General features: G+C 37.4%; 2 protein-coding genes across 7 annotated transcripts in view; one reads left to right on the top strand and one right to left on the bottom strand.

Annotated features, from left to right (window-relative positions):
* fhod3b (formin homology 2 domain containing 3b) overlaps window positions 1-7671 on the top strand; it is a 92377-nt gene extending 84706 nt beyond the window's left edge. For all 5 annotated transcript variants that reach the window (XM_034875472.1, XM_034875471.1, XM_034875473.1 and 2 more), the window contains 2 exons: window positions 4893-5054; window positions 5169-7671. In XM_034875472.1, the coding sequence (XP_034731363.1) occupies window positions 4893-5054; window positions 5169-5251 (245 nt within the window). In that variant the 3' untranslated portion in view covers window positions 5252-7671. The remainder of the gene's footprint in view (window positions 1-4892; window positions 5055-5168) is intronic.
* Window positions 7672-7764: 93 nt separating this feature from the next.
* Window positions 7765-16179, bottom strand: rxrbb (retinoid x receptor, beta b). Of its 2 annotated transcripts, XM_034875476.1 has the most exons (12): window positions 15968-16179; window positions 14327-14520; window positions 13894-14047; window positions 13469-13648; window positions 13006-13059; window positions 11428-11588; window positions 11066-11195; window positions 10141-10267; window positions 10001-10042; window positions 9815-9906; window positions 9590-9695; window positions 7765-9447 (listed from the first exon to the last, which is right to left on the bottom strand). In XM_034875476.1, the coding sequence occupies exons 2-12, from the start codon at window positions 14465-14467 to the stop codon at window positions 9300-9302; spliced, it is 1335 nt and encodes a 444-aa protein (XP_034731367.1). In that variant the 5' UTR covers window positions 14468-14520; window positions 15968-16179; the 3' UTR covers window positions 7765-9299. The 2 variants fall into 2 exon arrangements, with proteins under 2 accessions (XP_034731367.1, XP_034731368.1); XM_034875477.1 differs by lacking the exon at window positions 13006-13059.
* Between the last annotated feature and the right edge of the window lie 6359 nt (window positions 16180-22538).

Genomic DNA, 22538 nt, shown 5'->3' with positions numbered 1-22538 from the left:
CTTTTTATCACTTTTTTTACATACCATACTATGACCTTTTTATCACTTTATTCCACATACTATACTATGACCTTTTTATCACTTTTTTCAACATACAATACTATGTCCTTTTTATCACTTTTTTACACATACTATACTATGATCTTTTTATCACTTTTTTCCGTATAGTATACAATGTCCTTTTTATCACTTTTTTCAACACACTATACTATGACCTTTTTATCACTTTTTTCAACATACTATACTACAACCTTTTTATCACTTTTTTGACATCTATACTATGACTTTTTATCATCTTTTTCCACATACTATACTATGACCTTTTTAACACTTTTTCCAACATTCTTTACTATGACCTTTTTATCTTTTTTTTATATACTCTACAATGACTTTTTTATCACTTTATTTACATACCATACTATGACTTTTTTATCACTTTTTTCAACATACTATACTATGACCTTTTTATCACTTTTTTTGACATACTGTACCATGACTTTTCTATTACTTTCTTACATACCATACTATGACATTTTTATCACTTTTTTTGACATACTATACCATGACTTTTTTTTATCACTTTTTTTACTTACTATACTATGACCTTTTTATCACTTTTTTCAACATAGAATACTATGTCCTTTTTATCACTTTTTTTCCAGATACTATACTATGACCTTTTAATCACTTTTTCAACATTCTATACTATGACCTTTTTATCATTTTTTTTTACATACTCTACAATGACTTTTTTTTATCAGTTTTTATACATACTATACTATGACCTTTTTATCACTTTTTTCACCATACAATACTATGTCCTTTTTAACACTTTTTTCAACATTCTATACTATGACCTTTTTCCCACTTTTTTGACATACTATTCTATGACTTCATCACTTTTTTTGACATACAATACTATGATTTTATCCCTTTTTTGACATACTATGTTATGATTTTTTTAACATACTATACCATGACTTTTTTATCACTTTTTCAACATATAATACTATGATCTTTTTATCACTTTTTTTGACATACTATACCATGACTTTTTTTATCACTTTTTTTACTTAATATACTATGACCTTTTTATCACTTTTTTCAACATACACTACTATTTCCTTTTCATCACTTTTCTCCACATACTATACTATGACCTTTTTAGCCCTTTTTTCCACATACTATACTATGACCTTTTTATCACTTTTTTTAACATACAATACTATGTCCTTTTTACCACTTTATTCCACATACTAGACTATGACCTTTTTATCACTTTTTTTACATACCATACTATGTCCTTTTTATCACTTTTTTCCACATGCTATACTATGACCTTTTTATCACTTTTTTCAACATACAATACTATCTCCTATTTATCACTTTTTTACACATACTATACTATGACCTTTTTATCACTTTTTTCCGTATAGTATACAATGTCCTTTTTATCACTTTTTTCAACATACTATACTATGACCTTTTTATCACTTTTTTCCACATACTATACTATGACCTTTTTATCACTTTTTTCAACATACAATACTATGTCCTTTTTATCACTTTTTTCAACATTCTATACTATGACCTTTTTCCCACTTTTTTGACATACTATACTATGACTTCATCACTTTTTTCGACATACAATACTATGATTTTATCCCTTTTTTGACATACTATATTTTGACTTTTTTTTACATACTATACCATGACTTTTTAATCACTTTTTTCCACATACTATACTATCACTTTTTTATCACTTTTTTCAACATAAAATACCATGTCCTTTTAATCACTTTTCTCCACATACTATACTATGACCTTTATTAGCACTTTTTTCAACGTTCTATACTATGACCTTTTTATCACTTTTTTCCACATACTATACTATGACCTTTTTATAACTTTTTTCAACATTCTATACTATGACCTTTTTATCATTTTTTTACATACTCTACAATTACTTTTTTATCACTTTTTTTACATACCATACTATGACTTTTTTATCACTTTTTTTAACATACTATACTATGACCTTTTTATCACTTTTTTTGACACACTATACCATGACTTTTTTCATCACTTTTTTTACATACTATACTATGACCTTTTTATCACTTTTCTCCACACACTATACTATGACCTTTTTAATACTTTTTTTGACACACTATACCATGACTTTTTTCACCATACAATACTATGTCCTTTTTATCACTTTTCTCCACATACTATACTATGACCATTTTAGCACTTTTTTCAACATTCTATACTATGACCTTTTTATCACTTTTTTCCACATACTATACTATGACCTTTTTATCACTTTTTTCAACATACTATACTATGACTTTTAAGCACTTTTTTGACATACTATATTATGACTTTTTGCATCATAATACACTATGACTTTTTTTACTTTTTTGACATACTATACTATGACTTAGTCATCACTTTTTTAGACATGCAATACTATGACTTTTATGTAACTTTTTTTCAACATGCTATACTCAGTGATTGTAAAAATGGTAATGTGGTATACCATAACTTTTTTTATCACTTTTTTTGACATACTATACTATCACTTTTTTTCAACACTTTACTATCACTTTTTTGACATATACAAAATATAAAATTCAATTCAATTTCAATTCAATTTTATGTATAGCATCAATTCATAACAAGAGTTATCTCGAGATACTTTACAGATAGAGGAGGTCTAGACCACACTCCAGAATTTACAAGGACCCAACAGTTCTAGTAGTTTCCTCCAGAGCAAGCAACAGTGCGACAGTGGCGAGGAAAAACTTCCTTTTAGGCAGAAACCTCGGACAGACCCAGGCTCTTGGTAGGCGGTGTCTGACGGGTTAGAGTGAAGAGTGGAAATAACAAAAATAGAAAAAATAGTAGTTTGTAGCAGTTCTTTGTAGTAGTTCATGGCATAGCAGGGCACTGTGGGCATTACAAGGCACAGCAAGATGTAGCAGGGCACCGCAGAGTGTAGCAAGAGGAAGATGGCATCGCAGAACTTGTAGCGGGACCATGGCGACAGCTGCTACCATGATTTTGGAGCCTCTCTGACCCGAGGGAACATGCTGGGGAAAAAAGAACATAAGGACTCCGGGGAGTGACTCCCTAGAGCTGGGTTAGTAACAAGCATTTCTGGGACATGGATGCACATAAATGGAAAGATAGAAAGATAGAGGAGAGAGGAGCTCAGTGTGTCAAAGGAAGTCCCCAACTGTCTAAAACTATTACAGCATAACTAAGAGAGACAGGGTAAAGAGAGGAGCCTGGTCAGGCTAGAACTCTCCCGGATCGGGCTGTATGCCAAGTCTCCCTCTAGTTTTATTATATTCTTGATTATATGACAGATAGATCTGACAACTATGACGAGAGGCTGGTGGGCCGGGTTAGGCGGACGCTGCAACTCCTCACTCCCTAACAATATTCAATTCTATGCCCTAACTAAAAACTAAGCTTTTTTCAAAAAGGAAAGTCTTAAGCCTACTCTTAAATGTGGAGACGGTGTCTGCCTCCTGAACCCAAACTGGAACCTGGTTCCACAGGAGAGGAGCCTGATAGCTGACTTCATCGCTTTTTTTGACATACTATACTATGATGTCAACACTTTTTTGACATACTATATAATGACCTTTTTTGACATACTATACTATGACCTTTTATCACTTTTTTCAACATGCTAAACTATCACATTTTATCCCTTTTGCGGGGGCAGCAGCTCCAGCAGGGGACCCCAAACTTCCCTTCCCGAGGTGTTCCCAGGCCAGGTTGGAGACATAGTCCCTCCCCCTAGTCCTGGGTCTTCCCAGAGGCATCCTTACCAGATGCCTGACCCACCTCAACTGGCTCCTTTCGACGCGAAGGAGCAGCGGCTCTACTCCGAGCTCCCCACGGATGACTGTGCTTCTCACCCGATCTCTAAGGGAGATGCCAGCCACCCTACTGAGATAACCCATTTTGGCCACTTTTACCCTGGATCTCGTTCTCTCAGTCATGATTCAGCCTTCATTACCATAGTTGAGGGTAGGAACAAAAACTGACTGGTAGATCGAGAGCTTTGCCTTCTGGCTCAGCTCTCTTTTCATCATAACAGTACGATAAATGGAATGTAATACCGCACCTGCTCCGATTCTCCGCTCTTTTGTCCCCTCACTTGCAAACAAGACCCCAAGGTATTTAAACTCCTTCACTTGGAGTAAAGACTCATTCTCTACCTAAATAAGGCACTCTATCGGTTTCCTGCTGAGAACCATGGCCTTAGATTTAGAGGTGCTGCTCCTCATCCCAGCCACTTCACACTCTACTGCCAACCGATCCAGTGAGTTCTGAAGGTTACAGGCTGATGATGCCATCAGGACGACTTCATCTGCAAAAAGCAACGATGAGATCCTGAGCACACCAAACTGCAACCCCTCCCCACCCCAACTACGCCTCGATATCCTGTCCATAAATATTACAAACTGGATTGGTGACAAAGCGCTACCCTGGTGGAGGCCAACGCTCACCTGGAACGAATCGGACTTACTGCAGAGAACCCGGACACAGCTCAGATGGGATGGCCCTGAGAAGGGGCCCCCTCACCCCATACTCCCGCAGCACCTCTAACGGCATCTGACTTTTTCCTAATTCATTTTTTTGATATGCTATTCTGACTTTTTTGACATACTCCACCTTGACTTTTTATCTATTTTTCGACATGCTATTCTATGTATTTTTCATAATGTTTTGCAACATGCGATACTGTTACTTTTTTGACATGCTATGATATGGCTTTTTCATCACTTTTTTTTTTACATGCTATACTATGACTTTTGTGGCTGTAGACTGAAGAGATTTCTTAAACCTGTCCTTAAACCTTACTTTTTCAGGGTGTGTTCCCCCATGGTGCTCTGCCAGTGACGACCCAGTGAACTGCACAGATGATACAGCTGATGAGATCATGGAAAGGATTGTTAGGTCAGCCACTCAGGGGCCCAGCCAGCGGACACAACCTCGGGAGAGGAGACGATCCCGAGTCAACCGAAAATCTTGTGAGTCGTGTCAACTATTGGCCAATTGGCATTGTTATTATCATGCACAGACATGTAATCAGCTGCATGGGCAAACACTGTAATAATACACATTTTTTCATCCTGCCCGCACAGTGAGGAGGACACTGAAGAATGGTTTGACAACAGAGGAGGCAAATGCTCTTGGCTTGTCCAGTGGTTCAGAGATGCAGGTGTGAGGTGGACATAAGGATGTCTGGGAGCCCTTTCACTGCCCCTCCAATTCCTACTCCTAACCTGGCAACCCACTCCACTCTGGCTTGGCACTGAAATCCCCGCTAGCTTCAATGAGTTGACCTCATCTTTATGCGTTTGGTACAAAGGCTTCCTAAAGGTTTTTATTCATGAACTAACGGTCAGAGAGAGCAGAAATGGAGCGCTGAATCCAAACCACTAAGCTTTGCTATTGCTGAATAAACATCAATGACATGCACTCAGAAGGCTTACTCACAATTACCCTTTGAACGTGACATTGCATACAATCACACTGTGCAAAAGTGTTTTCTACGGTGGAGGGCATCAAAAGAGTTGGCAGTGTATGATTCAATCTCAGTGGCCTTGACTGAATCCAAAGGGCAAGAAGTGTGGTACAGACACTAAACTCTCCACTGCTTGGGTTTAGTGTCAGCCCTTCAGCTTTAGAGAAAATTAAAGACATTTCATCTGTTGAATAGATGGCTTTATGCAGAGGGTTATTCTGTTATATACTACTGTAGTAGTTTTTTTTTCTTTCATTTTGCTCAAGAAGGTGCTCAAATAAGGAATAATTGCACTGGATGTAATAGTTGGGTATCAATGGAATGTGAAATCCTTGACACTGATGAACCACTGACATCTGAAAAATACTCAACCGTTTAACCAGCAAATCAACAGTAGCACAGTTTTTAATGTCTAATCAAAGTGGACACATTCAAGACAGATGAGCATCTAAAGCTCTGTCAAATGTCTGCTAGTTGATTGGATAAGGATTTATCAGAGAAACATCTTTTTAAAGATCACAATCAACAGTTGTTTTACTGCAGGTGATACTAGTTTCAGAACAATTCTCAACAATTGTAGGTTGTAAACACATGTATTCATCATGTGTGAACTATTCTCACTGATGGACTGAACAGTTGGAGACAGTATGAGGAAGGCAGACAAAGTGTTACAGGTGAGCAATCATCAGAGTTATGTAGTTTTATCTTCTAGAAACTATGACCTGCACATCTCAGAGTGCCTTTCAGAGACAGTTATTTATTTAGACGTTTTCAGGGACATATAATCAAGAAAATGTTAGATGTGCAGTCTGAGCAGCAAGCAAGAGGATAATACTGCAACGTACATCATTCACGAGCTGTGATTTATTTTTAACCAGTGTTTTTAAACAATTTATTTCCATGTTATTTCTTGGATAAAACGGTATGTTATGAAGATAGCTTTAATGTATTTATGAAAACTTAGGATTGGTCATGCACACTAGCTGTATCCTGTTGCCTTACTGTGGAATATGGACATGACTTGTTCTACTCTAGTCGATATCTCGGTAAAATATAACAGTTAAAAATAGACCAGGCCAAATTAATATGTAGTTGAACTGGCATCACGGGAGATCTGAGTTTGTCAGTAGTTGGACCTTCACCCCCTAACTATGAATGTGAACATCAGGGTTTATATGAGTTAGTAATATGAATGCACATTAAATGTCCATTATTTATCTATTTTAAAACATGTAAATCGGTATTGAAGTGAATAAGAAAGAGCCCGCAGATAACTTTTATCACGTAGGTCAAACTATTGATAGAGTCGTAGTGCTTTTAATTTGGAATGGCCTTGGCTTAATTAATAATCGTTTTAGTTTATATCACGGCAAGGTAAATCTATCCACAAGCAAATTTTCACTGGTATGGAAACAGCCATTGGGAGAAACAAGTGCAACATCATGATAAAGCTAAATAAAACCACACCAGCAGTACATTATTTTCTTTTTAAATTAACGGAAAACTATTCAGCACCTTAGACTCAATATGTAGCATGCAACTTAGAACTGAAGTTAGCTGGGTTGGGCTCATCGTTTCCCAGATTGTACTGATTTTTGTCAAGAACAAGACAGAATAGATGTGTAAAGTAATATAGGGGGAATGCTGTAAAAGTATGTACATGCCATGACAATGTCTTTGTTGTTCCGGTTTTGTTTTTTGCTCAATGTGTAGATTAGTGTATAATAGACTAAAAGCAGTATTATTCTAAATATAATTTAAGCAAACCAAGCCATACTTGGTTTAAAAAGGTGTCACTTCTGCTTGATACAAAAGGAGGTTCACGTTGGTTCTCAGAGCTTTAGGTTTGTAATATTAAACCTTTTTACTTCAGACTGCAAAGTTAACATACGTAGTGATTAAGTTCACCAGCTAGTCCTGTGGAATCCCTTAGAAGCCTTTGATTTCATTGCACTCAACATTTTCTCCTTTAACATTAGCCCACCCCACACATTGCTGCCTGTGCCATAACATCACTGTGGAACTTGGAAACAAGTGCTATACAACCAAGGCTTTTATTGCATCTATGCCCACAGCAAAAACTATGTAACAAATACAATAAAAAGGCTCATTGAAAAATATTTTTGACTATTTGATTTTACTACATCTTTTAATTGAGTTGTTTTAGAAAAATATGTCACATCTAACACTTTTGGGGGAAAAGAAAACCAAAGAAAACTTAAGCCTTTTTTATTTTCAGTCCACACAACCCATGCTTCAAGTCACTTTATGTTCAAGAGCATATAGAGGTCGATGACAAGCGCACCAATACAGCTCATCTGGGGTTTACACGTGGCCATCACACAGACCCCACTTGGTCTTGTTTAAAATTCCTATACGTCCACAGGTGTTATGGATCTAAATGTGATTATGGTTTGCTTTTAATAACTTGCAGAGACAACGATGAACAAGACAGCTACCTACAAAAAGGGGGGAAAGTTTAGGAAAAAACAATTGAGCATTAAAAAAAAAAAATAATAATAATAATAATAAAAATCAGCTGAAACAGTCTCAGCAAATCCAGTGCAATCCAAGACATGTTCTGCTTTACACTAGCTGAAAACTAATACAAGGGCACATATTAAGAATTATATAATTTGTATATCGTGATCATAATTCAAATTCATCAATAGACATTTTCCCTGAACAATTACTTTTGCACAGTACCTTTCAATTGTATAGATAAATTACAAAATGGAGTATTCCCTTTCCACCAGACATGATTTACTTTGGAAAACCCCTGAATGACAGGCAGAAAGCTCTTATGCCATTTACATTTTATATTGCTACATTTTTTAACAAAGATTAACAAAGGGATTTTCAGTTTTGCATATTTTTCTTAGGTTTTGTGGTTTGGTGTGCATATGCACCAATAATGTCAAATTATTACTGAAATAGCACCAAAAGAAAAACTCCTGACTATTAAAGGTCAGGTGTTTATTAAAAGTGTTTTAGAAATAGTACATGGCAAGTGTGCAGTGCAGTTTAATCGTTAACCACAAAGTGATTAGATTTATAAAATGGCAAAGAAGTAAACAACACTAACTGTGTATTACCAGACACATAAAGCAGATCCTCAATTAACACAGACAAGTTCGACCTGACAGTTTTCAACCGCTGACTTGTCTTCTATCATCACTGTTAGGAATTCATCTTCTGCAATGGACACAACTAAACTCAGAGCTGTTGTTGGACACAGTTCCCGGTGACAACTGTTTGGTACACTTATATTCTTTTAGAGCTGGCTTGAATTACAAATTATAAAAAGAAGACTACGTCCTTAATGCATACACATGATTCAGGTTGCCTTTCCTTTAAAAAATAGGGTTTGGGGATCAGTTCAGTTGGAGAAACAACTGAAGCTTGATGTTTGAGATGTCTAAAAAGCTTATATAAAAATGTATACCCAAATTATAGTTCCTGTGAAGGAAATATGTAAATGTTTACATTTTTAAAAATACTTTTTTTTTTTTTTTTTTTAAACCATAGTTACTCAGGAAGTTATTTCAACATATAGCACCAGCTTTTAGATTCTGCCAAGCCTTGGGTTTGGTCTAAAGAGCAAATCTGTGCTGCACTAAAATAGTGTAACCCAGACAGCAGTGAGACAAGTTGACAAATCTTCAAAGAACTTAAAGTGCCACTCCAGTCCCACTCCAGCTTCCCAGACTTCAGCTATCTAAACCCAACCACAGTACGCATTTCCTATCTAAGACAACTGATGGGGAGCTTCAAGCATTTCCATGAGGAAAGTGTCAATAGGTGTGTCACCAATAAGCTTGAAGAAGAAAAGATGCTCCAAGCACTTCAAGCCAATAGATCGCAGTGCTGGCAGTCGAAGAAGGAGCTTAGCAAACCTGCATGGAGCAAAGACGACATTATTTAGCTTGACACGATAAATGTTGCACCCATGATTTTTAGCTATTTTATAATGTCAAATAAATGCAGTCTAGTGAAATACAGGAGTATGTCAAGCTTGTGATTGCTGAGGACATTTACCTTCCCTGCTGCTCTGGGTATTTCTGTTTGCAGTAGGCTTCCAACGATGCATAGACCTTTTCTCTAAGGAGCTCCACCTCACCGGTGTTGGAAAGACCTTTAGCATCTGCAATAAAATAAAGAAATATTTTGATCAGGGGCAGGACATAAAAAGATATATCTCATTTTGTAAAATGTTAATCTTATAATTTAGATAAAATTTAGATATCAGCACTGCGCAGGCACCTGGGTTGAAGAGGACAATGGCTCGGAGGCAGCCCAGCTCTGCTTTGTCCATTTGCATATCTCTCATTTTGTTGACGAGTTCTGTAAGGACCCTAAATAATAACACATTTTGCAAAGAATTGTGTAAAATGTTTCAAAGTGTAAAATACAACGAGCATAACACACATTAGAAAAGTGTAAAATTACCTGTCAAATATGGCACCGACCTCTGCGCTCTGCACACTCTCCCTGTGTTAAATTAAACCAGTTATTATACAGACACTACACATGCATTACAATTAGTTACAATTTAGCTTTGAGTATGCTGGCAGTTCTCATAGGCACACCTATCAAAAATGGCTCCAACTCCTGCGCTGTGTGCATTGTCACGCTGCAGCTCAGAGGCTAGGAGAACTCCATCCTTCAAACCAATGGAGCGATGGGAGAACGAAGCAATAAGGAGCTCATTCCAGCCTGACAAATGAAATGCAATGAAACTGGTAAGTGATGAGCAATGGCTGTTTTTGAACTCTTTGAATTGAAGATTATGATTGTAAAGTTCCCTCACGAGGTTGAAACAAGTACTATGAAATTGTTTTAATTTCAGTGTGAGTGTGCAGAACTACTTTGCCCCTGACACATCTGGATGCATGTCCACTGTTGCAAAAATTTGAAAGCTACCAGTTCCCTTTCAGATTCACTTCCACTGAGTCCTGAACCAGTGTACCAACGCAACACACATTTACAAACTCAAGTTATAACCAGTAAAACCTTTTAGGAATATCACCGAACACATAACTCACACTTTTCTATATCCTTCTAATTACAGCTGCATAACTCAAAAATACAACTAGAGAAAAAAAAAAAAAAAATACCTGTCGCCATCCTTAAATATATTTTACTGTACCGTATCTAACAATATTGATTCTTTTATTTCATCTACGCATGCACAAAAAGCAACATTCAGGCTATCAAAAATATTACCGTAATTTGGAGATTTAGTTTTTAATTTATTCAAATAAAATGTAATTGGCAGTTCACACAACACTTTCTTTTATGCAGGGCACTCTAATTGTATAAGGCTAACACTAGAAAATAAAAAGACTATTTGATCAAGTATCCTTGGCCTTGCTTGTCTTCGTATTGTGTTTTGTAATATTCATGATCTGCCTCTGATAAACTTGTAAAGACGTGATCTGATCTGATCTCCGTGTTCTATGTGTTGATTTTGAAGGTGCAGTTCCATAGAGAGCCTTCATTCATCTATCGTACCTGCACGCAGGAGGATGACCTGGTCATCGAGGGGCAGTTCAGAGAAGTGAGGGATTCTCTTTGCCCACTCCACCAAGGCAAACAGCTGTTTGTCTGCAGTCTGACAGATGTTGCTAACTGCATCATGGGGCTGAAACCAAACAGACCATATTTTCTTAGTTGTACATCCAAACCAAATACTTTCAGCAATTTAAGTTAGTACTTAAGAGCATGCTTTTAATTAGTTTATTCTAAAAACATGAGGGTCAAACCCATCATGCAGATGACTGAAAAAGCATACATATTTTTTTTATATATATATATATATATATATATATATATATAAAAAGAAATAGATTGATTGCAATGTTGTAACCACTCACAGAGTTGCCAGCAGAACCGCCATCAGAGTGAAGTTCAGTCTTCTGCTCCACAGCCGTCTCTGCCTCTAAAATCTTCTCCACAGGCATCTCCTCATTCACGCCAACACTGAACTCAAGCTCTCCTTCACGCTCTCGGTTCCTCTGGCGCTCCTCCTGGACCGCTGGGTCAGACAAAACATAAGGAAACAGTGGAGGGGGGAGAAAAGGAATGAGATGATGGTAAATACTGAAGAATGAAAACCGTAAACTAATAGAATGTTTGAGTTAAAGAGTGATATTATGCAAAGTGATCTGTGTCTTTGCAGGGTTTTTGCTGCATTGAAAAAGTCTTGTTCAAACTCTAAACTGTCTTGACAAAAATGTAATCATGACAGCAGAAGTCAATTTCAAAAGCGTTGCATTCAGTGGATTACAGTAAATTATACCTTAAGTGTGGGGTTGGCATTTTCTACAGTACATTCTTCTAGATTTGATTTTGATTCAAGAAGTTAAGAACTGATTATAAAACGTTCCTCAATGTATATTTTGAACATACAGATTGTGTCACAGGTTTTCTACTGTATAGTACATTCACAATAGCATATTTAATAGCCATCATGACAAAAGTCCGATAAATTCACTTCTATTATAAACAAAAGTATAGTTACTGGCAGTTTGAAGTTACATGCATGGGATTGTTATTAACATGCCTTCCAGTTAGCTAACATGCATTAGCCAAGTGTTTCGCAGTTGAATATTTAACAGTTAAAAGACAGACTTCCAATACGTCTAAAAATCTATCGTTTTCCCACCCCAACTGAAAAGGCAGCATTACTCTAGTGGCACTGTACACAATGCACTAGGACAACAGAGATTAGCAAGTGAAATGTGTTAAAACTCAACGGCAGTCAACTAAGAGTCTATATGTTGTCTGCAGCAACCCAAAAGGAGACTGTGATCTCAATGAGGTGAAAGAACAGTTTTTGTTGTCTGATCCAAAATATCAGACAACAAAAGACTTCCCTCAATCAAATTTGGTGGGAAAAAACAACAGAACTGGCAGTACGTCTTTGAAAATACTGACACTGTAACATGTAATCTACCTATCGCACTGGCAGATCAGACACTGACAGAAGTACAGCCAAAACAAACTGACATGGTGATTAAACTGGCAAACCAGAGCACACAGAGTTTATGTGTTTAAATCTGGAGCCAAAATTTGAGCTTCACAGACTTAGTAAAACACCTCTCGTAATATATGTATCCTATACTGCACGCAGTTTGGATACTTAAAACTGACCTTGTGGCCTATGAAGGCCTTAACAAGAATGATTAATTGTATATTTTGCTGCTTTAACACCAATCCACTCAGACATTAAACACAGTTACACAGATTCATCAAATAACTACACCTGTCTGACTGCTTATTTTACACAGAAGTGTATCATCACAAGGCACTATACCACAGCGATCCTCGCTTTCCATTATTTGCGTTTTCACACATCAATCCACCAGTTAACAATTTTGCATGTCTAACACAACAGGCTAATTCTCTAAGTAACATAAAAATATAGTATCTTTAAAATTTCAATGTCATACTCATCCATCCCTCATCTTTTCCATCTTCTTTTATCCACTTTACATGTTTGATCACTATTGAAAGATGGAGAAAGGGTAGAATAGGAGAAAATGAAGAGAAGAGATGGAGAGGGGTTAGTTATATAAACCAGCCCCAATACACTCGTCTCTACCCTTTATCTTATCTAATCTAGCATCCACCCTCACCTACGCCGGAAATAGTACTAATCCAATAGTACTTAATCAATTTAATTAGAATTCCTTTAGCATAATTGGTTATTCTAAGAAATGTAATGACTGCCAATGTTTAAATCATTCTAAAAATTTATATTTAACTCTATGTTGCAGAAAACTCCAATGTGTCCTCCTTTGTATAGTTGCATGGAAGACAGCTCACAAAAAAAACATGTTTCTAAACCTTCAATCGCCAAACAGGCTCTCAAAATGAACTGAAACCTCTACTTAGACCCTGTTCCTTGCATACCTTCCCTCTTCATGCCCATGGCCAGGCACTTCTGGTAGCGGCAGTACTGGCAGCGATTGCGCTGGCGTTTGTCGACCAGGCACTCTTTGTTATCCCTGCAGGTATAGCTAAGGTCTTTGCGCACAGTTCGTTTGAAGAAACCTTTGCAACCCTCACAGCTGTACACTCCATAGTGCTTGCCTGTAAATTACACAAATTAAAAAGTTAGAGGCTGATGGGTAAATCCAACAAAACACCAAAGTGAAGGTGACAGTCTGACACATCATGTAGCCTATTTCTTTTAGCAACAGTGACTGAGAAAAAAATTGAGGAAACACAGGCAAAAACATTTGACAGCAGGGGATTATCCATACTTAAATTAAATAAAAACTGTCTAAAGCTGATGCTTTACTTCTGCTAATCCTGCTCTTAGTGCACTAACTCACCAGAAGAGCGGTCTCCACAGATGACACACATGCGTTTCTGAGACAACATTATTCCAGGGCTGTGAGCTGGCATGGGCCTCAGGCCAAATGGAGGCTTGATATCTTCTGAGCTGCTGATTGAGTGCATCCCTGATATAGGTGCTGAAGAAGAGATCTGGATACACAAAGCAACCAAAATAATAATAATAATAATAATAATAATAATAATTTTACATGCTTTTTTAGAATTATCCAAATATGCTTTGTCCTCTTTTTATTGCACTGTACATATTGTAAAAAAGAAATGCATTGCAGGTTACCCAAAACTAACACATGCAGCCTGTGCCAATGTAAACAAACACCGATACCCTACAACTAAAACAGATTAATCTCTTAAATCAAAAATGAAGTACACAATAACATAAATTCACAGACTATAATGGCTGCCAGTTACCTGACTGTTGCTGATGGGTCCAAATCCCAGAGAGGGTGAGACCACTGGGGAGTTAAGTGAGGGACTGATAACTGAGAAAGGAGAACCCAAGATGCTGGTGGGGCTGTTGGAGGCTGAACTGTTGGGCTGCTGTGAGGACATGGCTAGTAAGCTACCCAGTGGAGAGGAGCCGGTCCCGCCTGAAGGATATCAATCTGAGGGTGACACAAAAGGAGATGAGTTTTTTGCTTATATACACAGTGTGTGTGTGGGTGTGTGAGCGTGCGTGTACGCATACACGCTGATATTATGGCTTTTTTGATTGATGTACAGTGTAAGCATGTGCTTGCTTGTGTAGACACTTTTTGTTTTCCCGTCTATCTTGACCAGGACTCCCTGGCAGATTACAATTTGATAGTCTATTATTCCTTTAAGTGATATTTCAAGCAAAGCACCATGTCAATCTCAGGCTCAGAGAATTTGGTACTCTTATCTGCTTTATATAATTTTTGGACTGTTGGCCAGACAAAATAAGACATTTCAAAACATCTTGGAAACTGTGACAGAATTTCCCAAAAACAATCATAAGTTGTTGCCCTAGTTTCAGGAAACAGGGGCATTAACTATCAAACGTTATAATGATTTATGTCAGTCAACCTACTAAACTAAACCCTTCAAATAAACCTGGCACATTAATTGCCACACAAAAGTAGTGATGTGGTGTTAGAATATGACTGGAACCACATGGGGCTGCATGATATATGGGAAATATGAGAAATACGACTACATTGTTGAATATCGCGATTTCTGATGCGTTTAGTATACTGCCAAAGTACAACAAATGATTTGAGTTGAATTGAGAAAAAAAACTTAAAGGAAATTATTCCTAAAATGATTTTATTGAACGGAACACAAAAGGCACCAATAAAAAAGAACGATAGTTACATTTTAAAGTGCCGTTTTTAGTGATCCTCTTTCGGTTTACTACCAACATCTAAATTGTTTTACATGATTTAAATTGATCACATTTAAGCAAAACACTCATCGATATTTAGCAACGTTTTGTGTGCTTAGTTAAGATTTTTTTGTTCAAAGAAACCATAAAGACATAAACATTTGGTCACATTAGTCAGTGTTTGTTAACGTTAGCTAGCTGGCCCCTGGTGGCATTGCAATAATGTTAACGTACGCAGTAACGTTACAGCATGCAGAACATTAAGTACATTTAAATTGCTACCGTGGACAGTAGCTAGTGCCACTGTCCAGGAGTAGTTTCATGAATGCATACAGCTAACGTTAAGCTAGCTAGCAAACCAATAAATCAATAAACCCAGGCAAAAGCTAATAGTAGCTTTGGTAGCAGTTAGCTAGCTAGCTACGTCTGGCTGATATTGCATTCTGTAACGTTTCGTAATACTACGATATAAGCATACCCCGTAAATCATCAAGAAATGTGGAGCTAGCTAACCTCAAGCGTCATCGAGCCACTTTAATACATCTTCACAAATAGCGCAATGCTTCCTTAGCTATCTAAGAGTAGCGTGTTAGCTGCAACTACGGCTAATATAGCTAACGTTAGCTAGCTTAGTGCACGGTTCAGGGTGATGGTCTGAAGCAAAAACAAAACAGTTCATGCTCGCTTGAAGGTTGGGATTTGCTTACCAGACACACCTTCGACGCATTGTTGAAAACCTCTTCTGTGTACTTGTTTTAATGAGACAACGCCAGACAATAGGCCGAGACTCACATCCAGTTTACTTCAAATTGACGCTGTTGTTGTTTACAGGCCATGTTGGCTCGGTGAGCCAGCCAGTATCCCTTGAGTCAAAATGTCTCGTGGGACCACCCATAACAGTTCTGTCATATGACACTCCTGCAGTATAGTTAGCTTGATATCTTATTTAATCAAACTGATTTTGGTTCATTTTAAATGGGCGTTTCATAATTTTGTAATATTTAGCAACAAATAAGTTTGCAATAATTGAACATTTGCATGAACTTTATAAACAATTTTTTTACTGTTCTGTAATTGTATATATGAACATATACGTATACATACACACACACACATATATATCTATACATATTGTTCTTAATTTTTCCCTCCCCAAAAAATACACACAGCTTCATATTTTTGACACATTCAGGAGGAAGTATTGAGAGATTACACATTTCCATACTCAGCTCACAGATTCTTTTCTGGAAAAAAGGAAGAAAATAAATGGAATTTTAATTAGAAAAAGGTATTGATAAACCAACATTAAAGTTTGAGATCGTAAATTCCAGAACATTCAAACTGTTTTTTGGTAGTCTAATTAGGGCACAACACAACGCTTTTGGACAGCCACACCTACTAATGTAAAAAGTGCTGGAATGCGTTTTTGTGCCTTTGACAGGAGGGAGGTATACAGAATTGCACAACATTTTCCTGCTCCAGTTATGTTGCACGGTTACATCATCTAAAAAATGTAACACAGTGTTCTGTTTTTTTTAATTTGTTCTTGGGGTGAAGAATAAGTTGTACTTTTGTAACAGAGCTGTCAATTAGTTGCAGCACCTTTTAACCATTGACCAAGAGTCCTGTAATTTCTATTAGGCAGTATTTTTTTCCTGCATGATTAAACTAGTTTTAAATATTAATTGTCACCAACTATGACTATGTTTATGACAAAAAACTAGGTAGGCCTGAAGTTAGATACTGAATATATTTTGAATTAAAAAAATATGTGTTACATTTACCAAAATCTCTGGTCAGCATTTGTCTTTCATATAGGACAGGGGAAGGGAGACATGGGAAAGTGGTTTACAAATTTCACATTTTTTACAACAACAAAAGCCTTACCCTTCATTCTTGAACAACCATGTCATGGACATGTTGTCAAAAGCCTAATTTCGACAGGAATATATTAATCTTGGAATTGGGGGGGATTTTTACACAACCTAGCGTGATCCGTGATTTATTTATATCCCCTTTAGATCATGTAATGTAATGTAATCTGTACATTTTGACTTAACCTGTGGCCAAACAATGACAAAATAAAAGATCATTCACATGTCAGCAGATCACAAAGTTGTCCACTTTTGATCACTGTATTGAATGTAGCTGTTTACATTTCATTTCTCAACAAACCAGGAAACCAAAGAGAAAGAATCTTGAAAAACTTGCTTTGTCTGTCCTTGCACCTGTAGTAGTATTTCAAACAAGCCAAGTGTGGTGTTCACAGCTTTTAATAACTTATGTTAGACAGAAACAAGTCATAACTAATGTGCGCCATCTGAGATGGTGTGTTTTAAATGTTGTCGCAAGTGTAAGGGGCGGGGAAAACCGTCATCAAAGGAACTCTCTGCTGAGTTCAAGGACGTCTCAAAAAATACCATACGACAAATGGGTCATTAGTTATACAAATGGGGCTCATAGGTGGCAGGCCAAACATCACCAAACAAAAAGGAACTGTGCTGGGTTCAATGATACCTCACACATGACTGTACAATAAACGGTTTAAAAGGCATAAGGGGGGGAGTGGCCTGAGTAGATGGGCATGGTTAAATTGTAGGGGGTGGCTCAGTTTCACATGTAGAAGTTCCATGTAAATCAGATGTTGTTTGTCACATAAGGCAGACATCCTGTTGCCAGCGGGGAGTGTTATGATCAAACGTCAATTTAGGGCTAGACTCTTGTCAATTGTGTTCCGATGCCAAAAGGCACAAAATGGCCGCCCCGCCACGCCCTATGACAAAAAGCTGCACCGTGGCAGACAGGGAGAGGCGTCCGAGGGATGTAAGCTCAGCACAAAAGATCATTGGCTGCCCTCCCTCCTCCCTGATAGACATCTACGCCTCCCGTGCCTCAGCAGAGCAGAAAACAACATCAAGGACAGCTCCCACCCCGGCTCCGATCTGTTTGACCTGTTGCCCTCAGGAAGGCGCTTTAGGTGCATCAGAACACGGACTGACAGACTCAAGAACTGTTTTTTACCAAAATGCACATGCACTGACTCCACACCAATGCCTACCCCCGGCCCATGGACTTTCTTCTTCCCTCCTACTGTGCAATACTGTCATATAACACCTTAAAGGACACTGGAATCTGTGCAATTACATACAGTGCAATATTTTATTTGATATTTATCCATTTCATTTAATTACAGAGCAATATTTATTTATTTGTTAATATTGATCTACTTTTCACACAATATGTGTTCAAATCTATTTTATGTATATATATATATTTTATATTTTTATATTTTGTGTCAACACTGTAAAGGGTTTGCTTCAATCTCATTGCACAGGTACTGCACTTGTGTATAGTGACAATAAAGGCATTCTGTTCTATGCTATCTTTAACGTCTTAAGATGGTACAGACCAAATTTGAAGTTGATCAGATGAATTTTCTAGTAGGAGTTTATTAAAGTACAACACAAGTTTATTAAAGTACAAAGACTTCCTGTTGGGTTTAGGGTATGGCTCCAATTACTTTTTTTTGTTCGTCATATGCGTACCAACTTTTGTTAGTCTACGTTAAACGTACTGCAAAGGCTCAAATTTGTTTTATTTTGTAGGGGGCGCTAGCAAGCCATTTTTGTGCACCTATTCTCAAAACCCCTAAAATATGTACATTTTTACTAGTCTTGATGCAATTGCCAATTTTGATAATTTTTTGAGTGTGTAAAGCCCCTCAAAAAGACAATACTGTTATAGTTTATGGAAGTAGAGGACCCAAATGCAGAGAGGAGGCAGGCAGGCAAGAGAGTGTTTATAACAAAGGTATTATCAAGAGTCAGATCTGAAAGCAAAAACCAAAGACTCAGGGAAATCCAAAAGTCCAAAAGAGAAAAAGTCATGGGGAACCTCAAAGACCTCAAAATGCTGAGGAAAATGCCTGAAACAGGCAAAAAGGCAAACGTGCACACACCAAAATACAAACGGATCTAACAAGAGACAAAAGGAGCACAGGTACTAAATACACTGGGCAACGAGGAAACAAGAGGCAGGTGACACAAGGTCTGGGAAACAGGTGCGAAATATTAAGGTAATTACAGAGGCGGTGAAACACAGGAAGTAAAGCCAGACATAACAAAGCAGGGAACCTACTAGACTGTAAAAATAAAACAGGAAACAGAACAGACACTCACTGGAAAACACAAGGCAGGAAGTACACTAAGGTGAAAGGACACAAGGACAGTAACAGAAAACAGGAAACAAACACAGAAACCATGCACATTGGACTTGCAGGCAACAGTGATACCAATCCTTCTATTTTTGTTGCTGATACTTAATCATGAAGAGATGCTTGGAATCACTGCAAGGACTTGTCTTCTGATTTCATTAGCATGCACTCAGCATTAGAGAATGAGACAGATCATGTTTCTGTGTCACAAAATGTGTGGATTGGCCTGTTCAAAGATCCCTGGAAGTGGTCTTATGGAAGCAATTCATCATTACGTTTCTGTAAAGCCAGTCAGCCAAACTACATTTTTTAGGATTGACAGTGGGGATCAATAAACACTTTAAGTTAAGTTGGGCTAGGTCAATGGTACACTTGTAAATTTAGCTTTTGGTTCTGACTAAGTCAACTCCTGGCTGTTACAAGAACTGACCGAACAAGGATGTGAAGGGACATATGACTTTGATGTTACAGTTGACACTGAGGCCACTGGGAGGCAGCAGTGGGTAGGCTTGCCTGAGACAGAGAAACTGAATTTCATCTGCTGCGCATGCACTGGACAAGTGTCAGTGTCACTTCAGATTACAATGTTGTTGAGCAGCTTTTACAATAACGTACGGAGACACTATCATGTTCTAGTTATACATGCTTTGCCGTTTTTATGTGATATTATAGCAGTCATTAATTTAACATTTAATAAAATGTTTTTCACAAATGTGACATCAAACTAGTGGACTTTGATGGATAACAGAGGTATCATGCTTATTTTACTGCTCACCTATGACGTCATTCTTCTACCTTTGTTATATTACAGCTGCCTGCTCTATTGTTAATTTTGAATTTCATTAAATACTAAAACCGTATGTGGTGTGTAGGCGTGCACATTCATAGTCATTGGCAGCAAGAGTGATGTGAGAACATTGATCTGCTCTTTGCCTTTCAGTCAGGGGTTACTATTTGCATGTTGACCCCATGGGTTGGGCCCCAAAGTTGTCTTTTTTAGACCACCAGAGTGTGGCCCTGATCTAGACTTCCTACCGCCCTCACTGACCTGACCTTCCCTCGCAACTGCATAGAAGACAGAGCTCACAGACTCTCACCTACCTGTCTCCACCCATGAGCATCTATAGTCATGGAACCCGGAAAGTTTACCTTTTAATTGAATCTCAAACTGTATGACAAAAATGCAACTGTGAATAGTTTTCACTGTGTTCAGACTACTTGTTCCATAGAGCAAATCTTTGGAGAAACATCATGTGTTGCATGTGTATTTTCTATTTTAATTTCTACACTTTTCAGTTTACACAACACAGTAAAAACATCCTGCCTCTTTTGAAATGAATGTCTCCAGATACATGTTTTAACAGACATTGATTGTCATTTGGCACATGTTTAAAGTCTGTGTTCCTTGAGGTGAAAAAGTAGAAACTGTGCAACACTAGTTATTGCCCTTCATTTGTAAGCTATAACAACTGTTGTCAGTTGAAACTATTGGAACACAATAACGCATTCCGAAATGAGTCCTTAAATGGACAATAAAGTTACATGTATCCTAATCCAGATATGCTTGTAGGACTGTTTTTGGAAAGAAGTGACAATAGTATTTTTCAACACTTTCAATAGTATTCAATATTAAGGACAGCACTTATAACAGTTTCATCAGTATACAAGTTTGTTTGCATTATTTAATAACCCCATATAACCACTGAATACCAATATGTATAGCTTGTAATCCCCCGCTGAATTTTGATAACTGTTTTTGCATCCACAATGAGGGTCTTGTCACTTGTCAATTACCACGGACCATTACACATGAGTGTGTCATAGCTTAGTTTCTCTCTGAATAGGCCTTGGTCAGTGAGCCTCCCACCAGTTCAATGTTAATGTCCCATTGGGTCCAGTCAGTCAGTCTCTGGACTACCCCCTCACCTTATTTTCTCACCCTCATCTCCTCTTGTGTGCTGTCCAGCTGCCTCTGACCTCTGACCCTTTCACCCTCACTCCTGACCTCTGAGGACATTCCCACGCCACACCCTTTTGTGTACATCTTTCCATGGACACCCAGTGGTCACTCCCTCTGCATTTTTAGAGATTATAGTGAAAAACATAATTCACTTTCACTTGGATCAGTGTAATGCAACCTAATTTGGCCTAATCCCAATTCAAATGTGTGATACTAGACATCTGAAACGCATATATTAGTTAAGAGTGTGCAAAAAGAATCTTATGCAGGACATCAAATATATTCTTCAATGTACATGTCAGTTTATCATATGATGTATTAACTTTCAAAAATACACTACAGAATATTTGTACTCAATTGAAAGCTTAAATGCAGCAACTAAATGTTGCTGGTGGGTCCAAAGATTTAACTGAAGGTTTGCTTTCACTGTTGTCACTTTTCATTATGGTTTCTTATTCTGAACTTTGTAAAGTTTGATTTTAGAAGTGAGTGTCAATATTAGTTTTTTTAATTGAAACTAGTTAAAAAAGAAATGTGTACTTGTGTCCTTCCCTCTCTCCTTTTCGTTTCTGAGCGTGTAACCCTCCATTGATCCCTCCCTTATTTTCCTTCTGTCACTTTCACAGTTAATTCTAGAAAAAGAGATTTTCTCCATTGAGGCCTGGTCGCTTAGGAAACCTCACCCCTGCATGAAATGAGATGGATAGAGGGGAAGAGATAGAGAGGGGGACATGGACAGGCAAACTGAACAAGCAGCGCTTGAGGATGGATGCAGAGTAGAGTGAACTGTCTAAAAAAAGTTAGAAAGAATAAGAGTTTAATATTTCATATGCATAGAGATAATGCTTAATAGCGGCTTCTCTGGGACTATATCACTGTATCATTGGTGGTGCATAATGTAAGTATCAAAATAGTTACATTTTTTACTTGTTAGTACAAATTAATTTTCTAACTTCAGGAAATTTTGGGATGAATAATATGTATAAGTAGTTAGTGGTACAAACCTATGGAAAATGTAATCTTTTTTAACAGCTACTTTTAGATCACATTTTTGAGTGTGTAGCCGGCAGCTTTCTTTTGACAACTTGTGAATTGTTTTAAACAT

The sequence above is a fragment of the Etheostoma cragini genome, chromosome 6, assembly GCF_013103735.1.
Source record: "Etheostoma cragini isolate CJK2018 chromosome 6, CSU_Ecrag_1.0, whole genome shotgun sequence".
In the NCBI taxonomy this organism is placed as follows: Eukaryota; Metazoa; Chordata; class Actinopteri; order Perciformes; family Percidae; genus Etheostoma; species Etheostoma cragini.
Note: the sequence above shows the minus strand (reverse complement) of the source record. Positions and strands in the feature narration are given on the sequence as shown.